Raw genomic sequence first — 27,123 nt, forward strand, 5'->3', positions numbered from 1 at the left:
TGAAGATAATTATAGTTTTAATTTGTATATATATATATATATATATATATATATATATATATATATATATATATATATATATATATATATATATGTATATATATATAAATATATATATATATATATATATATATATATATATATATATATATATATATATATATATATATATATATATATATATATATATATATATATATATATATATATATATATATATATATATATAAATGTAATAAAATACCTAGGTACCTACCTATACATTATATTAAGTACTTACAAATAGTACCTACATAAAACAGTTCTACCACCAGATGTCGCATGCGTCGCACAGAATAAAACAAAAGACATCCGATAGAAAAAATATAATATTCTGAACTGTCAGAATCAGATAGATAGATAGAAACATATTATAAAGATAAATTAAGAATAAACTTTAATTAACACATTGTTTATTTTATTATTATACACCCACTTTACATATTATTTACACCCAATTTACAAAGAAAAATATTACCAAGTTATATATATATATATATATATATATATATATATATATATATATATATATATATATATATATATATATATATATATATAATAATATATAATAATAAAACCCTTATCCGCACCCCAATGGTGCATAGGGCACTGTATCATATTAACGCAGTGTTATCTTGATCGTTTACACATGAAGGAAAGGTGATCAGCCCTCCGCTTCAGGTACCAGTCCATGGTAATATTGAATAAATATTACAGTGAAAAAATCACTTATATTTATTTTACCCCCCTTGGGAATCGAACCCGGGACCTCCAGAACGGTAGCCGAGCGTGCTGACCATTACACTACGGAGGCGGACAATATATATATATATATATATATATATATATATATATATATATATATATATATATATATATATATATATATATAAATATATATTGGAACTTTGTGGAATGACCAGTGATTATTATTTTTTAATTAAACACTTTTACAATACCACTTATTGGGTTTTATTTCAACGCACACGGCTAGTTTCGAAAACTATAGTTGTTTTCATCGACAGGTGATTAGAAATGAAATAAAGCGAATCACTGGTATTATATAAGTGTTTTTATTAAATAATCAACTCCTATGTAAATCGCGTTAAATGGAGTCAAACTTTTATTATTTTTTTTAGCATCAAAAAGCTTATTTTTCGATTTTGATTGACTTTTTTTATATGTATTCAGCACTCTTATGATTAAAATATTTTTTGAATTGCTTTGAAGGTTGAAAAACAAATCAGACTCACAAAATAACTCGAAAAAAATCATTATATTGTTTTTTTACAATCAAAGCGTTTATACAAAATGTTTTAATTCGTAGATATGTATATAGTACCCGACGCTTTGTGAATATTTTTTGATTGAATAGTAAAAAAAATAAATAATTCCTAAGCTAGGGTGCCGAAAAATTTCCGAGCCATTCCTTTGCCAACTCGAGGCTTCGTTGCCAAATACATCGCCTAGGAAAATAACAAAGAAAAAACACTCCTTTTAAATCTGATATCTTTGTTCGGGAAATTCTTCGTCTGTTTTGTACACAGCTCGTTTGTGGAGAGAAAAAATGTAACCTTATTTTCGTCAAAAAGCAGGCTTCAAAGCTCATTTCTCGAGAGAAGATTTTTGCAGTTTTCTTAAATGTTTTACCTTCTTCGGATAAAATCTGGCAAAGTACAATTGAAACAATGTACCAAAGAATTTCAGGCTTATATCTGTGTTCCTTGAGATTGTGTGCATCTTTATCATTTTCAAACACAAATACATATTGTAAGAATTTGAGTACGGAAATTGCCTAGAATGCTAAACGAGATAAGCATTAACGAAATTAAGTATAACAAAATAACATCTTTATAGTTTTTTTCCACAGAGATTTTAATTTGACCAGTGTCCGGGTTTCGTCCTAACTGACATCATCAGACTGATGATGCTGATGATGTCAGCTGCGACAAAACCCGGTCATTGGTCAAATAAAATTTTTGTGGATAAAAGTATGAAGTTGTTATTTTTTTTATATAAAATGCACTTCCAAGAAATATCAGTACAAAACTTTTTTTAAAGATAAAATTAAGAAGGGTTTGTTGAGATGTTTTAGACATTTGGAACAAATGAGTGAGGAAATAACGGTAATATAAATTGATGAGGTGAACGTAGTTAGAAAAGGGAGCAGAGAAAGACCGATGAAATTTTGCCATGATCAGGTATGCCAAATACTTGAAATCGACCAAATAATAGAGTAATCGGCGTGTTTGTATGAGAAGATGCATGAAAATGGAAGAAGCGAAGAACGTTTGCAAAGACAGAGTGGTGTGGCGTTCTATTCTCTCTGCCTACCCCTGCGGATATCGGCACGATGGTTAGTTAGTTAGTTAAGATGCAATGTGCTCAAATCATTTATTTTACCGCATCACGCTAACCTCTATGAAGTACGACAAAATAAATCGATGTTTAGTAAAAAGTAACTGTTATTATAATCGATTATTGTGTTCCGAGAAAAAGAAATCGTTCTTTTAAAACTATTTCATATAAGCCTTGCTAAGAAAGGGGTGAAAAAACCATAGGCGAACCGTGACCTTACAAACTTTTCTCGTAAATAAATTATTCATATTAATATTTCTGAATATTTAAAACTAACATTTTACGAAGATCTCTGCTAAATAAAAAAATTACTTAACTCAGTTAGTGGTTCCGTGAACATAAATGTGAAAAAAGTCAATAGAAGGACATATATAGAATATTCGAAATTTGAGTGGTGTGGTTGTCAATCATGGGTAGAATTGTGAATGTTGCAGTGTATTAAGTGAAAATATAAACCAGCCTAGGATAGGTCGTAAGCCTTGCAAATACATAGGCTTCCATATTCTTCATCTATGTTGAGACAAGACCATGATTTGTGAACAAAAATTAGGCGTTATTTTTTAAATATTAAAATTAAATACTGATTTTAAGGGTCTACTAAATTTTATTATATTATAAAAAGAAAAACACACAAAAATAAAATTGTTTCGGGTTGTTTTGGCATTATCAAACTACTGTTGAGATTAAATGGACAGATCTGTTTTTTTTTACTTTTATATTTTTATTTTTTTTAAATAACATTAGTATATAATCACTCATTTAGATTTTTATGTCTACCGGTTTCAAGACGTACCCGTCTCTTCATCAGGACAATCACTACCACAGCATGTAAACAGCATTACCCGTCACTCTGTTCACAGATATTTTACCTCTTTTTTTTAAACTATTTATACTTTAATTAAGTTAATTATTTAAAAAAAATGGAGGTAAAATAATTGTGTACCATAGCAGTATTCACAGACTTAAAACTACACTGTTTTTATTATCAAGACAAATATTTCAATTTCATACCATTTATGTGAGCATAAGGGGCTTATTATTAGAAATAGGCATCAAATTGTGGTAGAGTGGGACCAAACCGAGAAATCTGACTGACTTAAGAGTCCGCGACACTAACCACGGGACCACAACCCGACATACGACCCGATTATAAGGACCCTCAGTCTAATAATTTAGATGACAGTTTTATTATTTGATATATGGCAAGTAGTGTATCAGTAATCGATCTACATGAACGGCTCGCCACTGTGTAAGAGTAATGTTTGTACAAGTTACCCCACTTAACTTTCGAAGCACGGAGGGAACTTAAATTTTCAATGACTTGACGAAAGTTAAAATTAATCTTGATCCATTTTCCGTGATTTGCATACCTACGAAACATTAAGCAGCCTATAAAAATTAATTTAAATGGCAAAATTATTCAACTTAGCGAAAAGATAAAACGGAAACTTTTAATTTTTGAAAGAAGTTCCGAAGAAAACGGGGAGTTTCGGGAAAAGAAAAACGCTATTTGGTGTCTGGGTGGCCATTTTCCAAATTCAACTTTTGCAACCTGAAATATACTTTCACAAAACTGTCACAGACATTCTTTTGTTATTAACAGTATCTTGATACCAGTATATTCATTTCCGTCTATGAATAAAAAAAAACTTAAATTTAAACTAAACAACATCACGTTAACAAAATGAAACGAACTAAAGTATAGGTAATATTAATATTTTTCCATTTAAATAATTATGTAATTTTTGTTTCGGCCTTTACTTTGTGGTAAAACATGATTAAATCATTAATAAAACACTTATTTTATATTTTTAATAAATTTGTACCAAAGTGGTAAAAAAAATGTTGCATTTCAAATTTAAATAATCTTTCAAATAATTTCTTAAGTTTAGAAAAAATTGTGTTAGTGTAATATGGATCGTAATATGTATAAATCATTCTGAATGATTTTATCTGACTAAGGTCAATCGTAAAAGAAATATAGAATATACAAAGGATTTGTAATATTTTTTAAACTTTTTAATATCATTTTGTGTCATTTTTAACAGAATAAAAATAACACAAAAATTTATTTAAAGCATATAAACATTTATTTATTTCAAATGTTTACACATAGCAGAGTGAACACCGTCGAAATGCGTTTCCTCAGATAAATGTGTAAAAAAAATCGATACATGATATAATTACAATCGGTATATGAAAATTGAAATGATGAACTAGGGATAATTGAATGATCGAAAAAAGGTTTCTGAGGTTGTATGTACATGTGGAGCGAATGGACAAAAAGAGAATAACTATGAAAGTATATTTGGCAAACGTGAACGGGGAAACAGCACGAAGATGGCCAAAAAAGACTTGGCATAATTCATCAGTTAATTTCAGAAGTCTAAGTAATCGAAAGGCATGTATGACTAGATGTATAGATGCGAAGGAAGCTAGGAGTGTATATGAAGATATATGAGTATGGCGGTCTATTATCTCTGCCTACCTGAATAGAGAAACGGCATGATGGTAGTTGTAGTAGTAGATTATGCTAGCATGGCTTTCATTATTTTTTAATGCGTTTTTTCCTGTCTCTTGTTTAACAAAAAGGAGAAAATAATTTGCATTGTGTTTTCAAGAATAAAAATCACAAGTTGAATTTCAAATTGCACACAAGTGTATTTAAATAAAATTTCATTAATTGTTGAAAATAATTCAAAGCTCTTTTTACTTCCGCATCTTCTTAATTGTGAGCTTAGAAATTTCGGCACCCTTTACTCATTTTTTTGTCTTTCGAAATGTCAACCCTTCAAAAACAGACGATTTTAATTTAGGGTAAACTCCGAAACGATCTGAATATTTTTACATAAAAATAATTTAATGCGAAGCCTTTGCCAAAACGCGGAAATTAAATCGGGAGATATTCCTTAATTAATTAGATCATGAATTAATTCTGAAAAACTAGACGATTCCTGAAATAAGTCTGGGGATAAATCAAATTATCACTTGACATGATATCGCGTTGAACATCAGTGATTTCGTTACGGGTTGCTAGAATATTTCAGTAATCGTTTCCGTTTCAAGAGTTCAAACTTCTCTAGATGTGCTCCGACCGCTATATCTTGCACCAACTCGAAGTAAGGTGACCTAAAATTATGGAATATTCTCATACTCTTTTAAATAAAAATGTTAATTCACGACATATTGAATGTGGCAAAATACTTGTTCAAAAATATCCAAATAAAAACTTTTTATAGATTTGGCGTTTAATTTGTAGAATTCTATTTAAATTCATATATTAAATGTTAAATCAAACACTGATTTTTTTAGTCTAAGTTGTATTTTATTGTTTTAACAGAATATATAAAAATCAATTTTGTGACAATTGTTTCACCTAGTTATGGTATTTTCAAACGAATGTCATTCGTTTAAAAATGCGAAACTAACTAGGCGAAACAATGGTAAAAAAAAAGATTTATCAATATTTTTTAAGCAATAAAATACAACGCAGTAAATCAGTGTTTGATTTGACATTTTAAACATAAATGAAAGCTTCCTTAATATATCATAGATGGCTTTAGACTCACAAACATATGTAGGATTTCCAATAAATTTAGTACGTTGGTTGTCATTCATGGGTAGAATCGTGAATGTTGCACGTGTGTAATGTGATCACTTAGCCAGCCTTCGAAAGATCATAACCTCTGTTAGTACCTAGATTTCTATTTTCTTCTACATCTATGATAACATTATTTTCTTTAGTTTTCCATTCAATCAATCTGAACCATATGACACTTGGATATTTCAAATAATATTTCAGCTAATACGGCACAAATCCCTCAACTTCTTGATAGCGTAACAATCAGCCTACTTCTCTAATGGATAGAAAATCTTATGGGTATGAGGAAAGATCTAAGACCATTACATATATGAACATACAGGTTGCAAGCATAAATGCAATATGGATGTTCAATAATTGTCAGAATCGTGAATGTTACACAGGTGTATAAAATGATCGCTTTTACCAGACAAATGCCAGGTTACAAGCCCTTGGATACTCAGACTTCCATCCTTTTACATAAAAAAGGGAAGAATGATACACTTTTCATAAGTTGAGACAGTTTTTAAATCCTTTTTTTGTTTTTAACAAAAGTTTATTTACATGAAGCAGATTATTAGCTTACTAGAGTCCCAGGTCACCCTTGCCTCTGTTCTTCTACCCCTAAATGTGGGCTTTAATTTATACCGAAACTTTCCCCACTCTACATCATCAGCGCCGGGATAATCCGGGGAAAAATCTCGGGAAAAGTCGTTCAAAGTAGTTTCCCCGCGCATTCAATTATGGCGATCTATCCTCCGTGGCCGGAAACGGAACGGATCGGGTCGTAGCACTTTTTCTGTTCATCCAAGCCTATTGTGTGAACAAAAACAACGTTTTTGCATGGTAAACAATGTAAATAATTTACTCGTTTTCTTGCCAAACTCAATTATGTTTGGCTGGTAGCACTTCATAAGAATATTTTTTTCCAAATATCAAAAAACCTTTGATGAAATAGATACAAGTGAAAAAAATGTAAGATGGCTTTTAACTTTATAATAAAAATAAAGAAAAAAATGTCGATTAACCTTCAATTTTGGACTGGTAAGGGTTAAGAATAAAACACAAATTTCGACAAAGTTTAAGACGGCCCGAAAAACAAAATAATATTGATTCATTTATATCGATCTGCATTATCCTTTTTTCTTCCTTCAACGCTTTAAAGACACAACTCCTAAATTTAGACATACCACTTTACATGCAGTGTTTAAAAGTTATGCGAAATGCTTCGAAACAAGTTTCACAATATATTTTTAGAAAAAAAAATTTCTACTAAGTAAAATTTGAATTAAAAATGGATAGATATTCCTACAAAATAACTGCCGATCAGTCAATGATTCATCTCTCATCTATATAAAATTGATCTTCATTAATTTTAGTTGATATCAATTGTATGTGTCATTTAGCCATATGAATCAAATGAGTGAAAAAAGTTAGTTAAACAAAATATTAATGCGAATGTTGTTGGTAATAGTAACAGAGGAAGACCGTGAAAAAGTTGGCATGATCGAATATTTTAAATACTTGAGCGTGGTCAGGTAAGAAATTGGAATAATCGGCGGGTATATATGAGGATTTGCACGAATTTGGAAGAGGCAAAGATTGTTATCAAAGACAGATTGATGTGGCGTTCTTGTCTCTCTTACTACCCCTGTAGTGAAGTGGCGAGATGGTTGGTTAGTTTTATTTATTGATTAAGTTTTATTCAAGCACTTGATACATACTCTAACGGCTTAAGTTTTCTTTTCAAAATTTTCACACAAAATAATATTTTTTGCCATCAACATTCCCCCTAAGTCCTAATTGATTACACTACGTGCCTCCTCTTTCAATTCTAACCCTTAAATTATTCTAAATTCTACATCTTAAATGATAATTAACAAGGAAATAAAGGGATAAAGAAAGGAAGATATTATTTGTGGGATAAACTCAGTGGGATGGCTTAGGTAATATGCAGCCTATGTCAAATATTTCCATGCTTTAATAAATTCTTCATCGAAAATAAACACAAAACATTTTGAGTGTGTCCAAATTCAATGATATATGATAAATGTTCCAAAAATTTGAGTAGTGTGGTGGTTAGTCATGGATGAATGTTACACGTGTATAAAGTTATCACCTACGCCAGCCTCTCACAGTTCGTTATTCCTGTAAATGCCCTGTCTTCTTTATTCTTTTTCATATATAAATTGAGATATTTGCAAATAAAAATTAAAACAGTTTTTTATTTTCAACGACGGGTTTTCTCGTACCGAAAGCATATTTTATAGTAAATACCTCATACGAACTTAAGTAATAAGTTTTCATCGTTTGTGCAATATTGGATAATATAGCCAAATGACGCTATCTATTTCATACTACCCCATTTATCGAATTTTCTGGAAGTTATATTAATTAATCTTTTTTGCTGATTCTTTGTGACGCATTTTATGAAAGTTATAAAATAATACGCCATTTTTTGGTACTTTTTCAACTAGTTTTGACAAGAACCTTATCATCTTCAGGGATGAAAAAGTAAAATAATAAAGATGGTTTAAATCAAAGTTTGAGTTCCATTTTATAAACATTATATTTATCTTATATCATGTATGGTGAGTTTTTTAATAGCAGAACCCTTCATGAAAACATTATTGGAAATAAAACTTAAAATCGAATTCAATAAATAAATCAAATTAATTCATTTATTCTTTTTAATATTAACCTGTAACATTGACCCCTTTGTTCCGAGCCTTGAAATTGTGATAAGTCGGAAACTGTTGGGATAATTAGAGGGGAAATTTATTAGAGATGGTATTTTGCCAGAATTTTAATTATCATTTAAGAAAAACTGTATAATGAGTTGGGAATCTTGGCAGCCCAACCCTCAGACCGTGAGATACGAGGGTGTATTAAACATTTATGTGCTACGCCTTCCATAATAGGGGATGATAGAGAATCTCACTTTCGTTTAGCGGAATCACTATATTTCATGATATATGATATTCGTGTTTTTCTTGTTTTATTAGCTAGATATCCTTTTTAATTTCACTAATTGATTCTGCAGTCACTTTGTGGTAAAATCTTTATTTTTCATTTTAGTTTTAATTAGTTAATTATTTATTAAAAATATTTGTACATACGGTGTTTGAAAACAATGCGAAATGCATTAAAACACGGGTAACAATAGATTTTAATAAATAGTGGTAATAATATTATATTAAAATAAGGATATTATATTATGATAATTTATTAATCTTTGTACCTACACTAAAAAGAATAGCATTAAAAATTATAAAAATATATAAACTCTTCAAATATGATTTTTCATGAAAAGGTTATAAATTAAATAAAGTCGTTAATAATTATGTGAAAAATGAAGAAAAAAAGAAACCTTTTTTCATAAAAATGGAAATTTTTTTTTAAATGTGAATTTTGTAATTGTCAATCATGAAGAATGGAGGATTTTACAAAATGTATGCAGCGATCATTTAAACCGACTAATGGCAGGTTGCAAGGCTTGTATAGGTAATGCAAATGTCTTGCCTTCTCCTTCTATACAACTTTATTTAAAAAAAACATAAAAAAATTAAATGTTGATAACAATCATCTGGGGCTACATTAAATATTTGTATGAAAAAAAAAATGGACGTACACAATATATTATCAACAATATCAACATGTGTTTTAATAAGACAAAAATTATTACCTGCTAGAGCCCCTCTTTTAATGCTTGTGAACGCATTATTCCCTAGCCGCAGGAGTCGCAATCCTTTTAGTCCAGGAAGGCTGTTGGGTCCTAAAGGTCCTGTAAGCCTGTTGGAACTCAGGCCCAGTTCGGTGAGGGATGACAGGTCCTTGAGAGCGACCAAGGAGCTGGTCTCCAACTTGTTGCCTTTCAAACGAAGGTTTGTAAGGAGCTGCAAGGGTTTGAAACACCCCGGAACAAGGGTTGATAACTGGTTTTCACTCAGTTCGAGGAATGTGAGGTTCGATAATCCCTGAAAAAAATGCAGCGATATTTGTTAATATCAATGTTTAAATCACTTTTCACTCTTCAGATTTTTTTAGTAATCTATTCTGATAATATCTTTTTATTATAATATCTATCTTTAATTATATCTTTCCATATTTTATTTCAATCTTACTTAGTAAATATAACTTTTTGTGACACGTGTTTTGATGCATTCTGCGTCATTATCAAGCACAGTAATCACATTCCTTAAAATTTAATATTAAATTTAGAGACATGAAAAATGTTTAAGGGGAGTTCAATATTCTTTACAAAATATTGATGTTGTATAAACATCAACATTTTGAAAAAAAATATATGCATGTTAAACAATATGAAAATAACTTAAACCTTCGACATATTGTCCAGGAATATGAACACTAAAAAAATAAGAAATAGCTTTTCGTTGTGTTCTTGTAAAAAATAGATAAAAATGTTAATTTAAGAAGAAATAAATATGTAAAAAAGAACTCCGCATCCAAATCACATTAAATGACTTAAAGAGTTTTATAACTATTGAATATCTTATCACATTTTTTTCATATCAGGTATTTTCTTATTTTAACGTAGTAAGTGTGTTTATTCGGTTTCGATTTTAAATTAATTGTATTTTCCCAATACTTACCACAAAGGAGTCGTTTTCAATAGTTTTAAGTTTATTGTAAGTCAGGTCCAACCGATCTAGTCCTGTTAACATCGCTAACGCTTCAGTTGGCACTGTAGTAAGCTGATTATTCGGTAGTCCTGTAAAGAAAAACAATTTCCACATCTTCAATTGCATTAAGGGAGGAAAAACTAAACAAAGACATCCCCTACAACTATCGCATTTATACAGTATAAAATAGGGTTAAGAAGTTGACAAACTTTTCTGAATTGTATTGACAATATTTATGAAGAAAAAAATACATAGAATTCATATTCTAGTGCAATATATAATATTATACAGGAAGAGGCTGTGAAAATTCATAGGGATATTCTTGAAAATAAAATATTAATCACTTTTTTTTTCGTAATAACTGGAATCTTTACTGAAAAATGCAATTCTCATTTTTTTATACTTTTCTGATATATTTTTTAAATGTTGTAATTAATGCATTTATATTCCTTTTTGATAACGAAATATATTTATTTAGATTTTTGAAAGAAAAAAAAAATTCCATATGAATCAAATATTTCATCATTTCTTATAAATTGGAAAACATGTGATACAATATTTTAATGTTATTAATGTTTAAAGCATTTACATTGTGCTTGGTCATTTTTATATTTTTTTATAATTATTTTTGTTATGGCAGTGACGTGTGGTATTGTTTGCATGCTGTTGTAGTGATTGTTCTGACGAAGATACGAGTACGTCTCGAAACCCATAGATAAAAATCTCGGTGAGTGGCTATAAACTAACAATAAAAATATGACAAATTTTTCATTTGTAAGAACATTTGTCAATTATTAATTAACTTCATATTACATTCTTGTAATTTGTCATAAATCTCATAGTTGATAGTAGTTACAATTTTTTTTCGTAAAATAACCACAAATTTTTTAAAATGTCAAAAAGTCATGTGATATAATTAATGTGAAAAATATTTTTGTGAAATTCTTATTTCAGGGAAATACGTTGTTTTTAAATATTGTGTTTTTATGTGACGTAATTTTTATATTTTAGGCAACAAAACAAACCATCATTCATTACTGTAAACACGTGTCTATTCACTTTTAGTAAAAAAAAGCCTTCTTCGCTCAACACATATTGATCATCTTGACAAATTCAATATCATTCATCAAATTTGTTTTCTCGACAAAAGAATTGTCGCTCGAGTTACTAAGGGAGGAAATCATACCATTAACGTGAGCGTTTATATAAAAAATAAAACCTAGATTGACATCTCAAAAGACTCGAACGATAATTGCGATCGGTCCATAGGAAGGCTTTCGAGGACATTGAATGAGGCATCTTGGGAATTGCTAAGGGGTTTGTACAAGCGTCATTTAGCGGGGAAGCCTCCGGATCAATAGAGCCTCATTGAGAGCGGAAACAGAACAGAAAAAATGCTTTCCTTCGAGAACAAGCTAATGATATCTTTCTCCGCTTCTGTCAATTGCAGAAAGCGTTTTTATAAGTGATAGTATTTGCACAAAAGCAAACTGTATCTTTAGCGCGAATAAGAGTGTACTTGCGAATGTGAGTTGGTTTATTTACAATCCGTTTGAGATCTAAAACGAGGAAAAAAGATTTAAATCCAATTTTATAAAGGAGAAATAATAATGAACATGTGCACAATGAAGTATGAAATGTGCAAATAAAATAAAGCTGAGAAACCTAAAATTACGATTTGAAAAGAGTTGAATGTTGATATGGGTGTAAAACATTAATGAAATAAAATATTATAAAACGGGTAGAAATTTTGTATGGATGAGATGTATGTTTTCTAGGGATTGGAGTATTGATAAAAATATTGAAATGGGAATAGCGCACTGAAATCAGCTGTAGCAAGTGAAAACCTGAGAGCAAATAGCAAAGTTAATAGTGCACCACGGAGTCCTGGTGCAAACCCTGATGTATGGAAGTATAGTGTGGAAATTTCAAAACAAGTAGAATAGGCGAAAAGTATTTTTAAAAGCAGAGTAGTGGACCGTTATATTTTCTTTGCCTATTCTTATGGAGAAGCAGTGTGTTGGTTAAGTAGTTGTTCAAAATCATGCTGTTTTGGATGTATGTAGATATGAAAAAGTATTGAATAAAAACAACGATTTTATAATAAAAATTAATCTTAATTTGTTGCAATACGGATAGTGATTTTTTGTCAATTTATAAGAAAACCATTGATGTTCACAAATAGTTTGAAATATTTTGAATTTTCTGTCATTATTGTGTATTCATCAACATCCTAAATGAAAAGGCATTTCAAACGACGATCCATCTTAATTATAACTGGGAAAAATTCAAGACACGAAAAATAAACAGTTCGGGTCATCAATTCCAGAATAATTCCTGAAATTGTTTGAAAGCAGAGCGTTTTCAGGAGACAATACTTCTTATTGTTTATACTCGTATTTTAGTCATCAGTATAATAGTGTTTTCATGGAATATTCAAAGGCCGTTGTTTTAAGTCGTCCCTCGACAGGTGTTGAAGTCCCATTAATTTGGTGGCAATTAAGTCACCCATTCCCCATATTGAAGAGGTATTTAATGAATTCCCTTCGAGGCTGTCATCATGTATCGCTCACTAAGATTTATCACCCGACAACAAAAGGAGTTTGAGTTACCGCGAAAAAAATATACCCCGTTCATTCGGAATGCACCAAACTGCGTAATTTTTCTTTTTTAATTTTTACAAAACGCAAATAGAAATATATCAAAACTCCCTGCAAAGGAAAATAATTGTTTCGGAATTTATTAACGACGCGTCATTAAAGAGTAAAAGAAACCTTAAGGTGGAAAATTCAAAAGCCCCCGACTATTTTTTTTATACCCAGGTAACAGAAAATTTTTCAAATTATAATGAAAATAATAATTACGTCAAAACGTAATGTTTTTTTTTTTTAAAACACCGTTTTTGTATTGAAAACCAAGTTTTTTGTCGAAATATATATTTTTTAATGTACATATATTGAAAAATACATATATTTTTAACTCCTTACATTTCAAGAACTCTTTTCTTTTCAAAACTATATGTATTTATTTCGAAGAAAAACTAAAAAAATCAATACAAAAACATTGTTTTCAGAGAAAAATCAATTACGTCAAATGTTACATGGCTTTATGGAAAATTTACTTGAAATATTATCGTATATTGGACCTTAATCTTAATCAAGCATCGTCACGATGGGTTTATAGAATCCGCATGGATGTATGTACAAAGGTATAATAGAATGATGTGCCTACAAGGACAGAGCAGTGTCATCGGTTACAGCCGGATAGAATAAGATACTGTGTCCTTTGGTTGCTTGGTTTACTGAAATGCAAATGTTCACGTCCTGTACTATGTGGCTGCGATAGCTATTTCGCCTTTGTGGGTATTATCAAATTTCAGTTACCGCTTCGGGCTCTATGTCTCTGGTAGAGTCTCCCGGAAATTACGTCATCCTGTTTCAATAGGTCCAATTGAATTGTAAACAGTGAAGTTGGGATCTAGCTTACGTTAAGATTCAAGGGAATTTAATTGTGTGAAGTGTTTTACTTTTGTGACAGTCAATGATACAAGAAGTGACAAATATACAATTTTTTTCATACGTCTTGGGCACGTGAATTGAATGATTGGTGTGCAGAAAACATAATAACATAGTAGAGAAGAAGAAACAACTTAGTCACTACAGTATACAATTTCAAAAAAAACAATTATTTCAAAATATCTTTGTTATTAATTCACTAAATAAATTATTTTTCTTGTGTGCGTATAATGTCGGGTCCCGCAGACGTTGACGATCACTTGAGAGTAATAGTCTTTATCTTAAGCAGTTCTAAACAGCACCTCAACAGTTCTGATCACCGTTCAATCTAGTATATTCCGGAGCCAGGAGATCTGTCTTCTGCCCACACTTCGCACTTCGTCGACCTTCTATATATACTTACGTACCTTACTATAAATTGATTCTTATGACAACTTTATACGAAAAAATGCTTCTTTCTTATGTTCACTCTAGGCAGTACATTTATAGGTGAAGCATATGCCCACTACAAGTCATCTCTAAGTCACCTTGTCATACGATATTTTCTCGCCTTCATCGCAATTCAGTTTTGCATCCCAAAATTCCGCTGAATTCTACGGTCGCTGAATAGTCGTCAACGGTCTTCCGAAGCACGGAAATCTTCAGGGTTGGAAGAAGAGACATGAATAGTTAATTCTCTCAGGCGGTATTTGCAGGACGTGTCCCAACCATATCCAAATTCTCTTTTTAAGGACTTCCGATTTAAGAGGCTACTGCGTTTTTTTCCTCAGGTTCTCATTCCTAATGAAATCATACCATCTTATACTTTATTTTTAAAACTTTCAAGTTCGCTACTCGGAGTTTTGGCGAGGTGCGCAATCACATGCTCTGCTTGCATCCGTAGAATAACACTGAGGGTGCAGTCTCCTGACTAAGCTAGTAATTTCAAATTATCAATTTTTAAGGGAAATATAAAGGAAAAATCATTAAGTCGTCCTATTTACAAAGAATCAATGTTTTTTGCTTACCTAGAGCCTGAAGGGGTGCTGCCAACCCCATGAAGGCTGCACTGTGGATATCCCTTATCTCTCCCGAGGACACGACCAGGCCGTGAAGAGCTACCCCTTCCAGTATCGATCCGCTGAGGGCTGATACGTTCTGCACTGTGCAGTCGAGGAGAGACACAGCCCGGTGGGAAGGCAGTGAGCGAAGGGTGCGACCAATAATCTGGAAATAAATAATGAATTTTTTTGAAATCATTTCAATCAAAGACAATATTTTAAAAGCCGTATTAAGAATAAGAAGCTAATGAGTTTATTTAAGTCAATAAAATCATGCACTTAATGCAAATTCATTTATTCAGAAATAAATGGAGCATGCATTTTGAGAAGAATGAAGGAAAAAGAAGAAAGTAGAAAGAAGAAAGAAGGAAGAAGAAAGAAGAAAGAAAAAAGAAGATAGAAGAAAAAAGAAAGAACAAAGAAAAAATAAGAAAGAAGAAGAAAAAAGAAAGAAGAAAGAAGAAAGAAAAAAGAAGAAAGAAGAAAGAAGAAAGAAGAAAGAAGAAATAAGAAATAAGAAAGAAGAAAGAAGAAAGAAGAAAGAAGAAAGAAGAAAGAAGAAAGAAGAAAGAAGAAAGAAGAAAGAAGAAAGAAGAAAGAAGAAAGAATGAATAATGAAGAAAAATAAAACTTTTTCAAAATTGTTAATGGTTTACCTGCATCGCGGATCTGTCTCCAGTGCATCTCAAGGTGTGCGGCAGGTCGCAGGAGCACTCCACCGCCGGACGGTCCTCGAACTCTGGACACCTCCACACTCCGGCCTCCTCAGAGTCTCCAGGCGCTCCATCCAGCTCGTTCAGGGAGTCCAGGGTCCCGTTCTGCAGCAGCCCCCGCTCGTGTCTCGGCGAGCCCAGGGTCCTGCGCGAGGAGATGGTGCTCAAGAAGAACAACAGCCAGACGCAGCGCATCCTGACAACAAAAAAAGACCACTTTGTTACTTCCATGTATCCTATAGCCAAAAGTGCCATGTCTAAGTTAGACAAAATCTAGAAAAACCAGGGTTTGAGTAACAGCATAAAAATAAAGCTTGTTAAGAGTTTGGTTCACTCCAATTTTCTCTATACTGCTGAAACATGGACCACAAAAGCAACAGAAAGAAAAAAATATGCTTTTGAAATGTGGTGTTGGAGGCACATGCTCCAAATTCCATGGACAGCTAGACACGCCAACGAGTTCATTCGTCAGGAGCTACACTTGGATGGCTTGACTCTGGTCAATGTCTGTACACGGCTGATTCTTCAGTTCTTTGGACACGTCGCCTTGGCAATGAGGACAGTTTGGAACGGCTGTGATCTTTAGCCTGGAGAGGAAGATCCCTACACGATGGACCGATCAAGTTAAGACAGCAACAAGCACCTCGGTGATTGGAGCGCTACGTGCAGCTCAGTCAAGGGATAACTGGAGAAGAGTCATTGCTTCACCACCCCCAGTAATAAGGACTAAAACGGGGAACAAGATCCTATGTCCACACTGGTACAGCATTTCATTATTCACTATCAGGTCTGGGAATCCATACACTAGTTATAGTATAAAATAAGTTTTGTTTTCTAAAACCAACATACTTGAATAATATTAATAAACGTTAAAAGAAATCTTCACTATTGTTTCTTGAAATGTCAATAGAAACATAAAGGAACTCTACTGCACGAATATACGTGATACTTTGCATAATACACACATTATGGCACGTGTATTGGTCCACTGCCCGTTCAGAACTGAATAAAGAATACCTTGTCAATTGTTAGCTCATGGTCCAACAAGCCAATCAAAACATCTTAACACGATAATACCACGATGTTTAATTCAAAACATCTTTCATTCTGAAGCAATTGAGTTCCTCCGTACAAAATCATTTTAGCATATCCAAATAGCTCAAACACGGTGCTTTGATAAAATTTTAATGATAATGAAAAAAAATCAATTAAAATTAAATATTAAAAATATTGAATAACAAAAAGAATGTCGATATTAATGAGAATAATGAAATATACGAAATATAATATAATAGTATATACGAGTGAAATACAGTCAGGATACGTCGGGACAAAATAATATGGTCAAAAAAAAATCAAAAATATATATTATAATAAAATCTTGAACAAAAATAAATATTTCATGGAGAAGTAAATTTAAAATTTATCTAAACAATTATTTTTTTAAAGTCACACGCACAGAATTCACTCCTACGATGCACATCCCCGAACCATCTAACCACACCTTTCTTAATCATTTTGCCGCACATTTGTCTGAGAGAACGTATTTTGACTGCATTCAGTCTACTTTCATACTTCTTTCGCCAACTCCATGCTTCAATTCCATACATTATGGTAGGATGTACAGACGAATGTGCGGAAATATAAATTTACAACCTTTTTATTTATCTCTCTTACATTGTTTATACTTTCTAGCATATCTTATTTAATACCAAACATGGTATATTTTTTAAAAGTTATAAGTTTTTTGTTTTGCTATCAATTAATTTCTCGTCAAGTTCTCGTCAGAACTTCGGGACGCGGATCTGAGTTGGGAGGATGCAAGGGAGCTAGCAGCCGACAGAAAAGCCTGGAGACAGTTTGTGGACTCCATATGCTCCACCTAGGGAGCATATATGGTTTAATAATGATTTACCAGACTTACACTGCTCATGTATTCACTCAATTTACTAATTACCTCTCATAAGCAATAACAACTTCTGACTTCTCTTTCTTTTTTTTTAACAAATCGATATTAATTGATTTCCTGGTATGTTTTCCGTTCCTCAAGATCTGGCCCAAATAAGCGACTGGTTCAATTAACCGGCGTCCCTATTAGCCGGAATCCACAGTACCGGCCGTCCGCTCTACCGAGAAGCACAAAAACATGTTTGGAAAAGGGACGAAGTTCAATGACGCCCTTTGAAATGCTAATTTATTGAAGACCATAATAAAACTATACCCTTCTGTCCTAATAAAGTGTAGACAATGATGTTGTGTCCGATTCAGGAGTCACATCTAAGTCCTTATACAGAAAGAAGGGGTATCATTCCTTCGCTTAGAATCGTACATTATTCAACGAATTTAAGTGAATAAAAGGGCAAAGGATCTTACTACTATACATACGAGTTCGTACAGAGGAATTATTCATTTTTTAATAATAATACTTTGAGTATTTCTAAGTCATTGTTTACAAATCTCGTTTTGCCCACTTTATTTATATAGATATCTCAACATATTGAATGTGTCCAATTACCTGTTCACAAATCTGGATTATCTCCGATTATAGGAGTTATTTTTCATATTATTTTTTGACATTTCAAGTCGATCGTAAGCCCCGTAAATGCCCAGACTTCCATATTCTTCTTCATCTATGTTGAGATGTCAACATAGATGTCTCAATATGAAAGAAGAAAAAATAGCCATAGTTACACATTGTTTTTCAAGATACCCAGACTTCTATATTCTTGTTTACCTATGTTCAAATATCAGATTTATGAACAAAGGTTAGGACACACTCAAAATACTATGATTAAAATTATTGGTCAAAATAAAGGTTAATTTTTGTTCATTTAAATTCACGTATCTCTTCATTACCATACATTTAGTCTAACATACATTTTATAATGTTCTCTGCCGGTTAAAAATATTTTACTCAACTCAACAAAAGATATTATTTTTTGACATGTATTTGGACACACTCAAAATGTTGTCAATAAAAGATGTTGCCAAGAACTAGCATGTGAAGGATGGTGTCAATTGATACATGAATAAAGCTTTGAGTATAAAATTTGAGTACCTAGTGTGGTTGTAATCGTGAGGAGAATGTTTAGTGTGTAAAATGTTTACTTAAACACACCTACGACAACTTAAGATCTATGTGAATTACTCTCATACTTTTCTTTATCTATGTTAAAATATCAATACTTATAAATTGTTAATTTGATTATTTTTGTAAAGTTTAACGAAAAACAAACTAACATACCATTTTACACTAAATGTCGTAATGTCATCTAATATCGGTCAAGTATCTAAAAAAAGTTAATTCTTCCAACTACTTATCTGCACCAAATGATTGTTATCTTGATCGTTAAATACACGAAAACAGGTGAACAGCGCTGATAAATATTAAATTCACATTAGAGGAAAAAATCACTTAATTTTAACCCCCTTGGGAATCGAACCACGTACCTCTAAAATTGGGAATCGAATCCTCCAGCATGGTTTGACTACTGTGCTTACCACTACACCACAAAGGCGGACAAAGTCAAAATTGATAATAATATATTTACTATTATTATTAATATCAATAATTAGTGCAGATTATAAGATATACCCATGTCATAATCTTACCTGATAACGGATTGGTGACAGATAATTAAATATTCCAAAAAAAATATCCTGAAGGTAGTCACTACGTAGTTAAATTTATTTTCCTTCGTAGAGTACTAGAAAGCCGGTTTGGTAAAATACAGTAGAACCTCTCATAACAAATAGTTCGCACAACGGCCAAAAAGAGTGAATCTTTTGCTCCCTTGATGAGCGACGATTCGCATAACGAGTAACAGAGAAAGGGCAAGTGCCTTTTTCACGACATTCACATATGAGCCGGAATTTCCGCTCCAGTCAAATTTAAAAAAAGCATTGTAATAAACTGTAAAATATAACTTGGTTTTAAAATCACTTCAAATATAAAAATTAAATAAAAATGTTTCTCCGTAAGATTCTGAAACGAAGTATGCTCGTTATGAGAGGTTCCACTATATTTCTATCTTATTTTTCAGGTAAGCTAAAAATATTTCTTGGTGGAAATAGAAATCAAGTTATAGTTTTTTTAATAAGGTATCTTACTATATATTTAAAACATATAACTGTTAACTCAAAGTGCAGGAAAATTATTATGAGGTCACAACCTGACAGAAGATAAAATTTCACGATTTTAACAGGTTTTTTATGGTTTCCATATTTGCTAGAGGTGATTTTTGACAATTTTCATAATAACACATGTCATGCAAGCTATTCATAAAATTACAAATGAAATCATTTCCGTTAAAATTCATAACACGTTAGCAAATTTAATTTACATACCGATGTTTACATTACAAAAATATTTCATCGGAAATCTATAGAACAATAGTCTCAGCATATCACGGTTGAAGCTGAAAGTAGGGTATTTCAAGTGTAAGAATGTTATGAAATAAATCGAAATATTTAAGAACAGGTTCACGATTTTTGTATATTTGGAAGTTTGTTTTCTAGGAATTGATAAATATATTGAAAGGAGAGTGAATATTGGGAACAGAGAAATCAGTCATATCAAATAAAAAGCTATCAGTTAATATTAAACTGGCAATTTATTGAAGTCCTGGTATCTACCAATTCTAGTGTATGACAGCGAAGCATAGAGTTGACAAAACTAGGATGAAAGTAGACTTGATGCAGTCTAAATGTGTTCTCTCATACAGATGTGCGGCAAAACGATGTAAGATTGATATTAGAATCATGAAAAAAAAAATAGAACTCAAGGCCAAGCATTATCGAGTAAAGTAAGAAAGATGTGTTGAGATGGTTTGTACATTTGGTTTGTACATGTAGTTGGCCATTAGTGCAGAGAAAGACTGAGGAAAACTTGGCTTGACCAAAATGTTTATAAATAACAAAATTTTTAATTAAAAAATTAAACTGGTCAAATAAGAACTGTATACTCGTATATATAAAGTGAAATAACAACTTAGGTGTTTATATTTGAAAGTGTTATCACCTATGCTATGGTCAGAAGAGAGTTATTTTTCAAAGTCTTTAATAGATGGCAGTTCTACTTGATATACGAGAGAAGCTGTTATCACATTTTGTGGAGAATAAACATATTATATTTGCGGAAAAAAACTTTGTTTGCATTTGAGACACCCTAGTTAAATAGAATAAAATAACATTAAATGTAACAATAAAGTTCAGTGACTGAATTTAGGTAATTATTAACACGCCAATGGAGCTCTTTCCATCGCTTGTGATTTCCACGAATAAAAATTGATGTAATTTTATACGCTCCACATAATGCGATTTCATGCTGTTTATTCGAATTATATAGATATATTTAATGGATAAAAATTCCCACTCGATTTACGAGTTTCGACGTGAAAAACGTTAAATCAACTTTATCATATTATTACCACGTGAAAATATATCAAGCTGTAATATTATGTGAACTACGAGATTCAAAACATAGAATCACTTATTTTTAAACCTAACCTAACACATACCTATTTTGGTGAAAAATAACTATAAATTTATGTAGATTATAACGCAATAATATTTGACAACCTGCTTACATTATCCAAAAAGTTATTTAAAAAATAAACAAAATATAAAAACTTTATAAAATAAAACAACTTTGTTCTAACCACTTTTTATTGGTATACTTTATCCAATCGGAGTTGACGTATTCGCTACGCAATGCACGATAAAAACAACATTTAGGAGTTTTATAAATCATATTTTTTCATCAATTTTTTTTTTAATATTTTTTAAACCATATTTTTAAATCATATTTTCATATAGTGCGTGAATTTCGGAGTGCGTGGAATTTTTTTGTAAGGGAAAGGTAATTTACTATGAGTATTTCAATGTTTTAGAATTTAGTACATAAACCCTGATGATGACAAGGTTCTTGTCGAAACCGGTTGGGTAAAGTGTACCAATAAAAAGTTATTATAACTACGTTTTTTTTATTTTATAATGTTTATAAAATGTGTCACAAAGTATCTGCGAAAAACATTAAAGAAAAAATATAAAAAACCTTTTTATAAATTAATAATGGAGGTGGGTGATTTGAAACAGATAGCATTGTTTGGCCATGTCGTATTTGATTGCCATAAAGTCACAAACAAATTTCTTTAAAACAGTTTTTTTGACAATATGTTTTGTAAAATGTGCCCTCGGAACGGGAAAACTCGGAGAAATCATGTTATCGTTATTTGTTATTTCTAATTATGTATGATGAAATAACATATTACTAAATAAATTGTGCACATCCTATCATCACAAGTAGGTTTTTTATAGTTCGGAAGGAAGACCGAAAAAAACTTGGCATGATCAGGTATGTAAATTAATTGAAACCAGCTAGGTCAACAGACGAAATAATCAGCGGGTATGTGTGAAGAGATGCATGAATGTGTAAGAGGCGAAGAATGTTTCAAAGACCGAGTGGCATGGCGTTCTATTTTTCTCTGCCTAACCCTATAGTCAAGCGTTAAAATAAATAAATTAATAAATTGTGAAATGAAGCATATCATAGTCGTACAGAAGAAAGTGACCAACTAACAACACGTAAAATGTTCGGGAGGGTCATTTAAGTCACTTTTGCTTGGCAAGAAAATAAATATTAATGCAGTTGGTCATTTTTAATAAGTCAATATATTATACTTCCAAGTTTCAAATCCTTAGGGATTTTTTTCAGGGCAAAATTAACCTAGTAAGATATCAAATAGTCAATGATCACGTTTTTGTATAAAGTGCACTTGGTCACTTTCTCCTGTATGACTACGATATGCGATTTTTTTTAATTTTTCTTTTCCATTTTACTAAACTGAGCCACAGCAATGCGCGGTCGGGTACAGCTAGTAAAAAATAAAATAAGAAAATTCGTGACTCCTTCGGCTTGTTTGATTTCTAACATTCGAAATGTCCTCGATGCGTAAGGATATGCTGTTCTCGGCCAACATCACCAGGATTCTTTCACATCCTAATATGGAAGGGAGGACTATGTTAGTTGACATCCAATCCCCTTAAACGGACTGGATACAGCTGCCCTTTGAAGAGTGCGCCATCGGCCATTTTGTTGTCCTGCCAATATGTATTTAAGTGTGTATCATTAAGCGAATACGGCATGAATAAACATTATTTCATTTATTCAAATATGTAAGAAATAATGAAGCAGAGGTATGTTGAGAAATATTTTAATTTTCTATTTATGTTCATATTTTGTTAACCATTAACACGTTGAGTGCGATGTACGCGCCAGGCGCGCACATTTAATATTTCCCCTAGTCTAGAGACTGTCAATGGATCAAATGGATTCAAAATATCATAGCGTTCTTGAATACACATACTTTTACAATATTGATACAATATCTTGTATTTCGAATATTTAAAAAAAAACATGGATAAGTGTGAAATTTGTGATACAATCTCAGCTTTAGACTTTTTCGTGATTATTTTCGCTTGTTTCAAAGTGAGTATAAACATGAGCCGCGCAGTACTACACACAAAAGAAACAGTGTATACTAGTTAATAGTGCTATGGTGGTAACGTATAGCATTGTTTGCATACTGATATAGTGATTGTCCTGATGAAGATACAGATACGTTTTGAAACCGTTAGATCAAAATTCCGGTGAGTGGTTTTATACTAACATTACCAACATATTCATTTAAAATAAAGTATAAAGTAAAAAAGTGAAAATGATTTGCCACAATGTAAATGATATGAGTATTAATAATATTTCTTTTTTTTAAAGATTTTTTTATAAGGGGAAATATTTGTGTTTTTAATATTTACATAAATATTTCAATTTATTACTATTTCTGTGAGCCTAAGCGGCTCATTATTAGAAATAGGTATCAAAATGTGGTAGAGTGGGTTCGAACCGAGAAATTCTGACTTAAGAGCCCGCAACACTAACCACGGAACCACAAAACGACACAATAAATAAACGTCAAATAATTTTAATTATATAAATTATTTTAATGGAACTTTAAGATGTTTTTAATTTCACCTATCACCATTTAAAATTGTATGTCTGTCATTTTTTATGAACATGGGTATTCGTTATGGATATTAGGCATTTCTGGATGTTTAAGGCTTCTCATACGATGAGAGACAGTGCTTTTAAGGCAAGTGAAGCATCCCTTAGTTTGTTTAGTTTTATTGTGGTGTATAATGCAAACAGAAAACTGCATTCCATTCTCTGCATTCATACACGGGGACGGTGAATTTTTTAGTTACCGGCGAATTTGGACCTGCTCGGGACCGACCATATGGCCGTTGGGGTACTATGCCGTGTTTTTACAAGGCAGTGACGCTTCAAGGAAGCTTGTTAAATTTTTCCGAGGGAATAAAAAAGTAGTGAATGGAAAAAAAATATATTTAACATACAAAACAACTTTGTTTAAAAGTCAGTCTTTATCTTATTTTAACTTAACTATAATGTCGGCAGGTTTCGATGTAAATGGCTTCTTCCTCAAGGCTACATGAGAGTAATAAGGAAGCTATTTATTTTGATCTATATATAGATTTAGCGTTTGATTTGTAGAACTCCATTTTAATTTATGTATTAAATGTTAAATCAAATTGACATTAATATGAAAATGCCATAAATGGGCGAAATAATTGTCACAAATTGATTTTTATGTGTGTCTGTTTTGTTTAACAATAAAATACAACGTAGTACACTAAAAAAATAAGTGTTTAATTTAACATTTCATGCATAAATTATTCATTTCAAAACTGGTAGAGATTATAATTAAGCTATGACAAGATACAAGTTTACAGTAATTTTTAAAGTTATTTTGTTGGTTATTATAAAATTCAGAATAAACTTTCTGCCACAACTTTGTGCCCTGTAGCGGGTAAATATTAAGTTAAAAATATGCCGCTTTTGCTGAGATAAAGTACATTTTCTGGGCATTCCGAAAACATGCACAGCTGAAAATTTACGATTTTTGATTTATGACGTTCTTGAAAGGAGTGAGCGATTTGATATTGACGTCGATTGCAGGTGTTCCGAAGGATGCGATTTTTTAAAGGACAGAAGATTTATTCATACGTAGGGAAGTATTTTTAGAGACATCACATTGAGTAAATATCAGGAGAAATCCGAGACAGCAATATCGCCAGTAAATACACAATCCAAAATAAATTAACTATATTATTCTTCATTCATTTATTACCTGCAACAAATGTGATTTTTTTTCAAACCTCAGCATAGATGAAGAAGAATATGAAAGTCTGGGTATTTTCAGGGCTTATGAACTGTCATAAGCTGTTCAAATGATCGCTTCACTAACGAACAGTTTTCTCTATTGTAGGTACCCATGATTGACAGCCACAATACTCAATTTTTTTAAATGTAAAAAAAATTCCTGTAGAGAAAACTTGGATACACTCAAAATATTGAAAATTTATTTGCTTAATCTTATAAAAATAAAATATGTTTACATCAGGCAATTTAAATGATGCAATTTCATCCAATCAAAGTTTGATAAATATTAAAATTATAATAATTAAACATAAAATATAAAATAAATAAAAAAATAATAAACCCTTATCCGCACCCAATGGTGCATAGGGCACTGCGTCATATAAACGCAGTGTTATCTTGATCCTTTACACATGAAGGAAAGGTGATCAGCCTTCCGCTTCAGGTACCAGTCCAGGGTAATATTGAATAAATATTACAGTGAAAAAATCACTTATATTTATTTTACCCCCCTTAGGAATCGAACTCGGGACCTCCAGATCGTTAGCCGAGCGTGCTGACCATTACACTACGGAGGAAATATAAAATATAATAATTAAAATATGCTAAAAAAAAATTAAATACAGTTATAGATACTGAAAAGTAAAAAAGCATAAAAAGAAGAAGAATCTTTGACAAATTCTGTATAATTGCAGCTTCAACCTGAATCAAGTATTTTGTGTAAAGTACGATGCATTTTCTGTCTGGAATTGCGTGTATCTTGGGAAGCCCGAAAGATGGCGACTTATATTAACTATGTTTGTGCAAATACGTTTACTATTTCCTGTTTACTGTTTATCGGAAAAATACTACATTATAAAATGTCAATGCAAAATCGCCGTATGTATTCGTGTTACTGCACTTCTGCATATGAAAAGTTAATAGATTGGAATGAAATAAGGCAATTTTCCTTTGCACATATTAAATATTTGATGGAGGTATACCATAGACAGCAATGAGTGTTGCGTTGTGATCCCGTTGTTAGTATCGCGGACTCTTGAGTCAGAGTTTCTTGGTTCGAATCCACTCTTCATTAATTTGATAACTATTTTTAATAATGAGCCGCTAGGCTCACAGAAATAGTATAAAATTTAAGCATTTTATGTAAATAATAAAAACATATTTATCTAATATGTTTGATATCATGTTTGTTTTCATAGAGTTGGCAAAAGAAGGATGAAAGCAGACTGAATGCAGTCGAAATGCGATCCCTCAGACGAATGTGTGGCAAAACGATGTTTGATAGATGTTCGAATGATGAAATAAGGAAAGAATGTAAGGCTGAGATAAGCATTATCGATAAAATTAAGAAAGGTGTGTTGAGATGGTTTGGACATGTGGAGCGTATGAGTGAAGAAAGAACGGTTAAACAAATTTATGAGGCGAATGTGGTTGGAAAAAGAAGCAGAGGACGACCGAGTCTTGGCACAATCAGGTATGTCAAATACAGGAGTCGTAATAATCGTCGGGTATGTATGAGGAGATGCATGAATGTAGAAGAGGCAAAGAATGTTTGCATAGACAGAGTGGTGTGGCGTTCGATTCTCTCTGCCTACCCCTGCGGGGAAACGGCGTGATGGTTAGTTAGTTAGTTTTATTTATCTAATAACAAATATTATACGAGTAGACGTCACACTTTAAGATACTTAATTCTTTTTTTTTGAAAACTCAAACCTGTTTTTATTCCCTTATTAAGAAGACCTTACTCAATTTTCGAAACAAACTTACATATTTTATTTATCAATTTCTCTTGATGTAGAATAATTTCTTCAAATCTATTATGACACGTGTTTTGATGCATTCCGGATCATTTTCAAATACCGCAAAGTGTATTTGAAAATGATGCGGAATGCATCAAAAACCGTGTAATAATACGTTTTAAAAAATAGTAATTTTTACCAAGTAAAGCTTAAATTGAAAAATTAACAAAGCCTAACAGCACATACTTAAATGGCAGT

The 27,123-nt window shown here is 31.6% G+C and overlaps 1 protein-coding gene across 3 annotated transcripts in view; it reads right to left on the bottom strand.

Moving 5' to 3' along the window:
• Nucleotides 1-27,123, bottom strand: part of Lrt (Leucine-rich tendon-specific protein) — a 137,918-nt gene that overhangs the window by 6,677 nt on the left and 104,118 nt on the right. For 2 of the 3 annotated variants that reach the window (XM_088264295.1, XM_088264293.1), the window contains exons 2-5: nucleotides 15,835-16,087; nucleotides 15,146-15,344; nucleotides 10,594-10,712; nucleotides 9,666-9,957 (exon numbers count right to left, since the gene is read on the bottom strand). In XM_088264295.1, coding sequence (XP_088120421.1) covers nucleotides 9,666-9,957; nucleotides 10,594-10,712; nucleotides 15,146-15,344; nucleotides 15,835-16,086 — 862 coding nt within the window. In that variant the 5' untranslated portion in view covers nucleotide 16,087. Of the gene's footprint in view, nucleotides 1-9,665; nucleotides 9,958-10,593; nucleotides 10,713-15,145; nucleotides 15,345-15,834; nucleotides 16,088-16,740; nucleotides 16,896-27,123 lie in introns of those variants that run through there. The other variant, XM_088264294.1, reaches the window with a different exon arrangement.

The sequence above is a fragment of the Brachycentrus maculatus genome, unplaced genomic scaffold (assembly GCF_059751285.1).
Source record: "Brachycentrus maculatus isolate JH-2025_06_01 unplaced genomic scaffold, ASM5975128v1 h1tg000222l, whole genome shotgun sequence".
Lineage (NCBI taxonomy): Eukaryota > Metazoa > Arthropoda > Insecta > Trichoptera > Brachycentridae > Brachycentrus > Brachycentrus maculatus.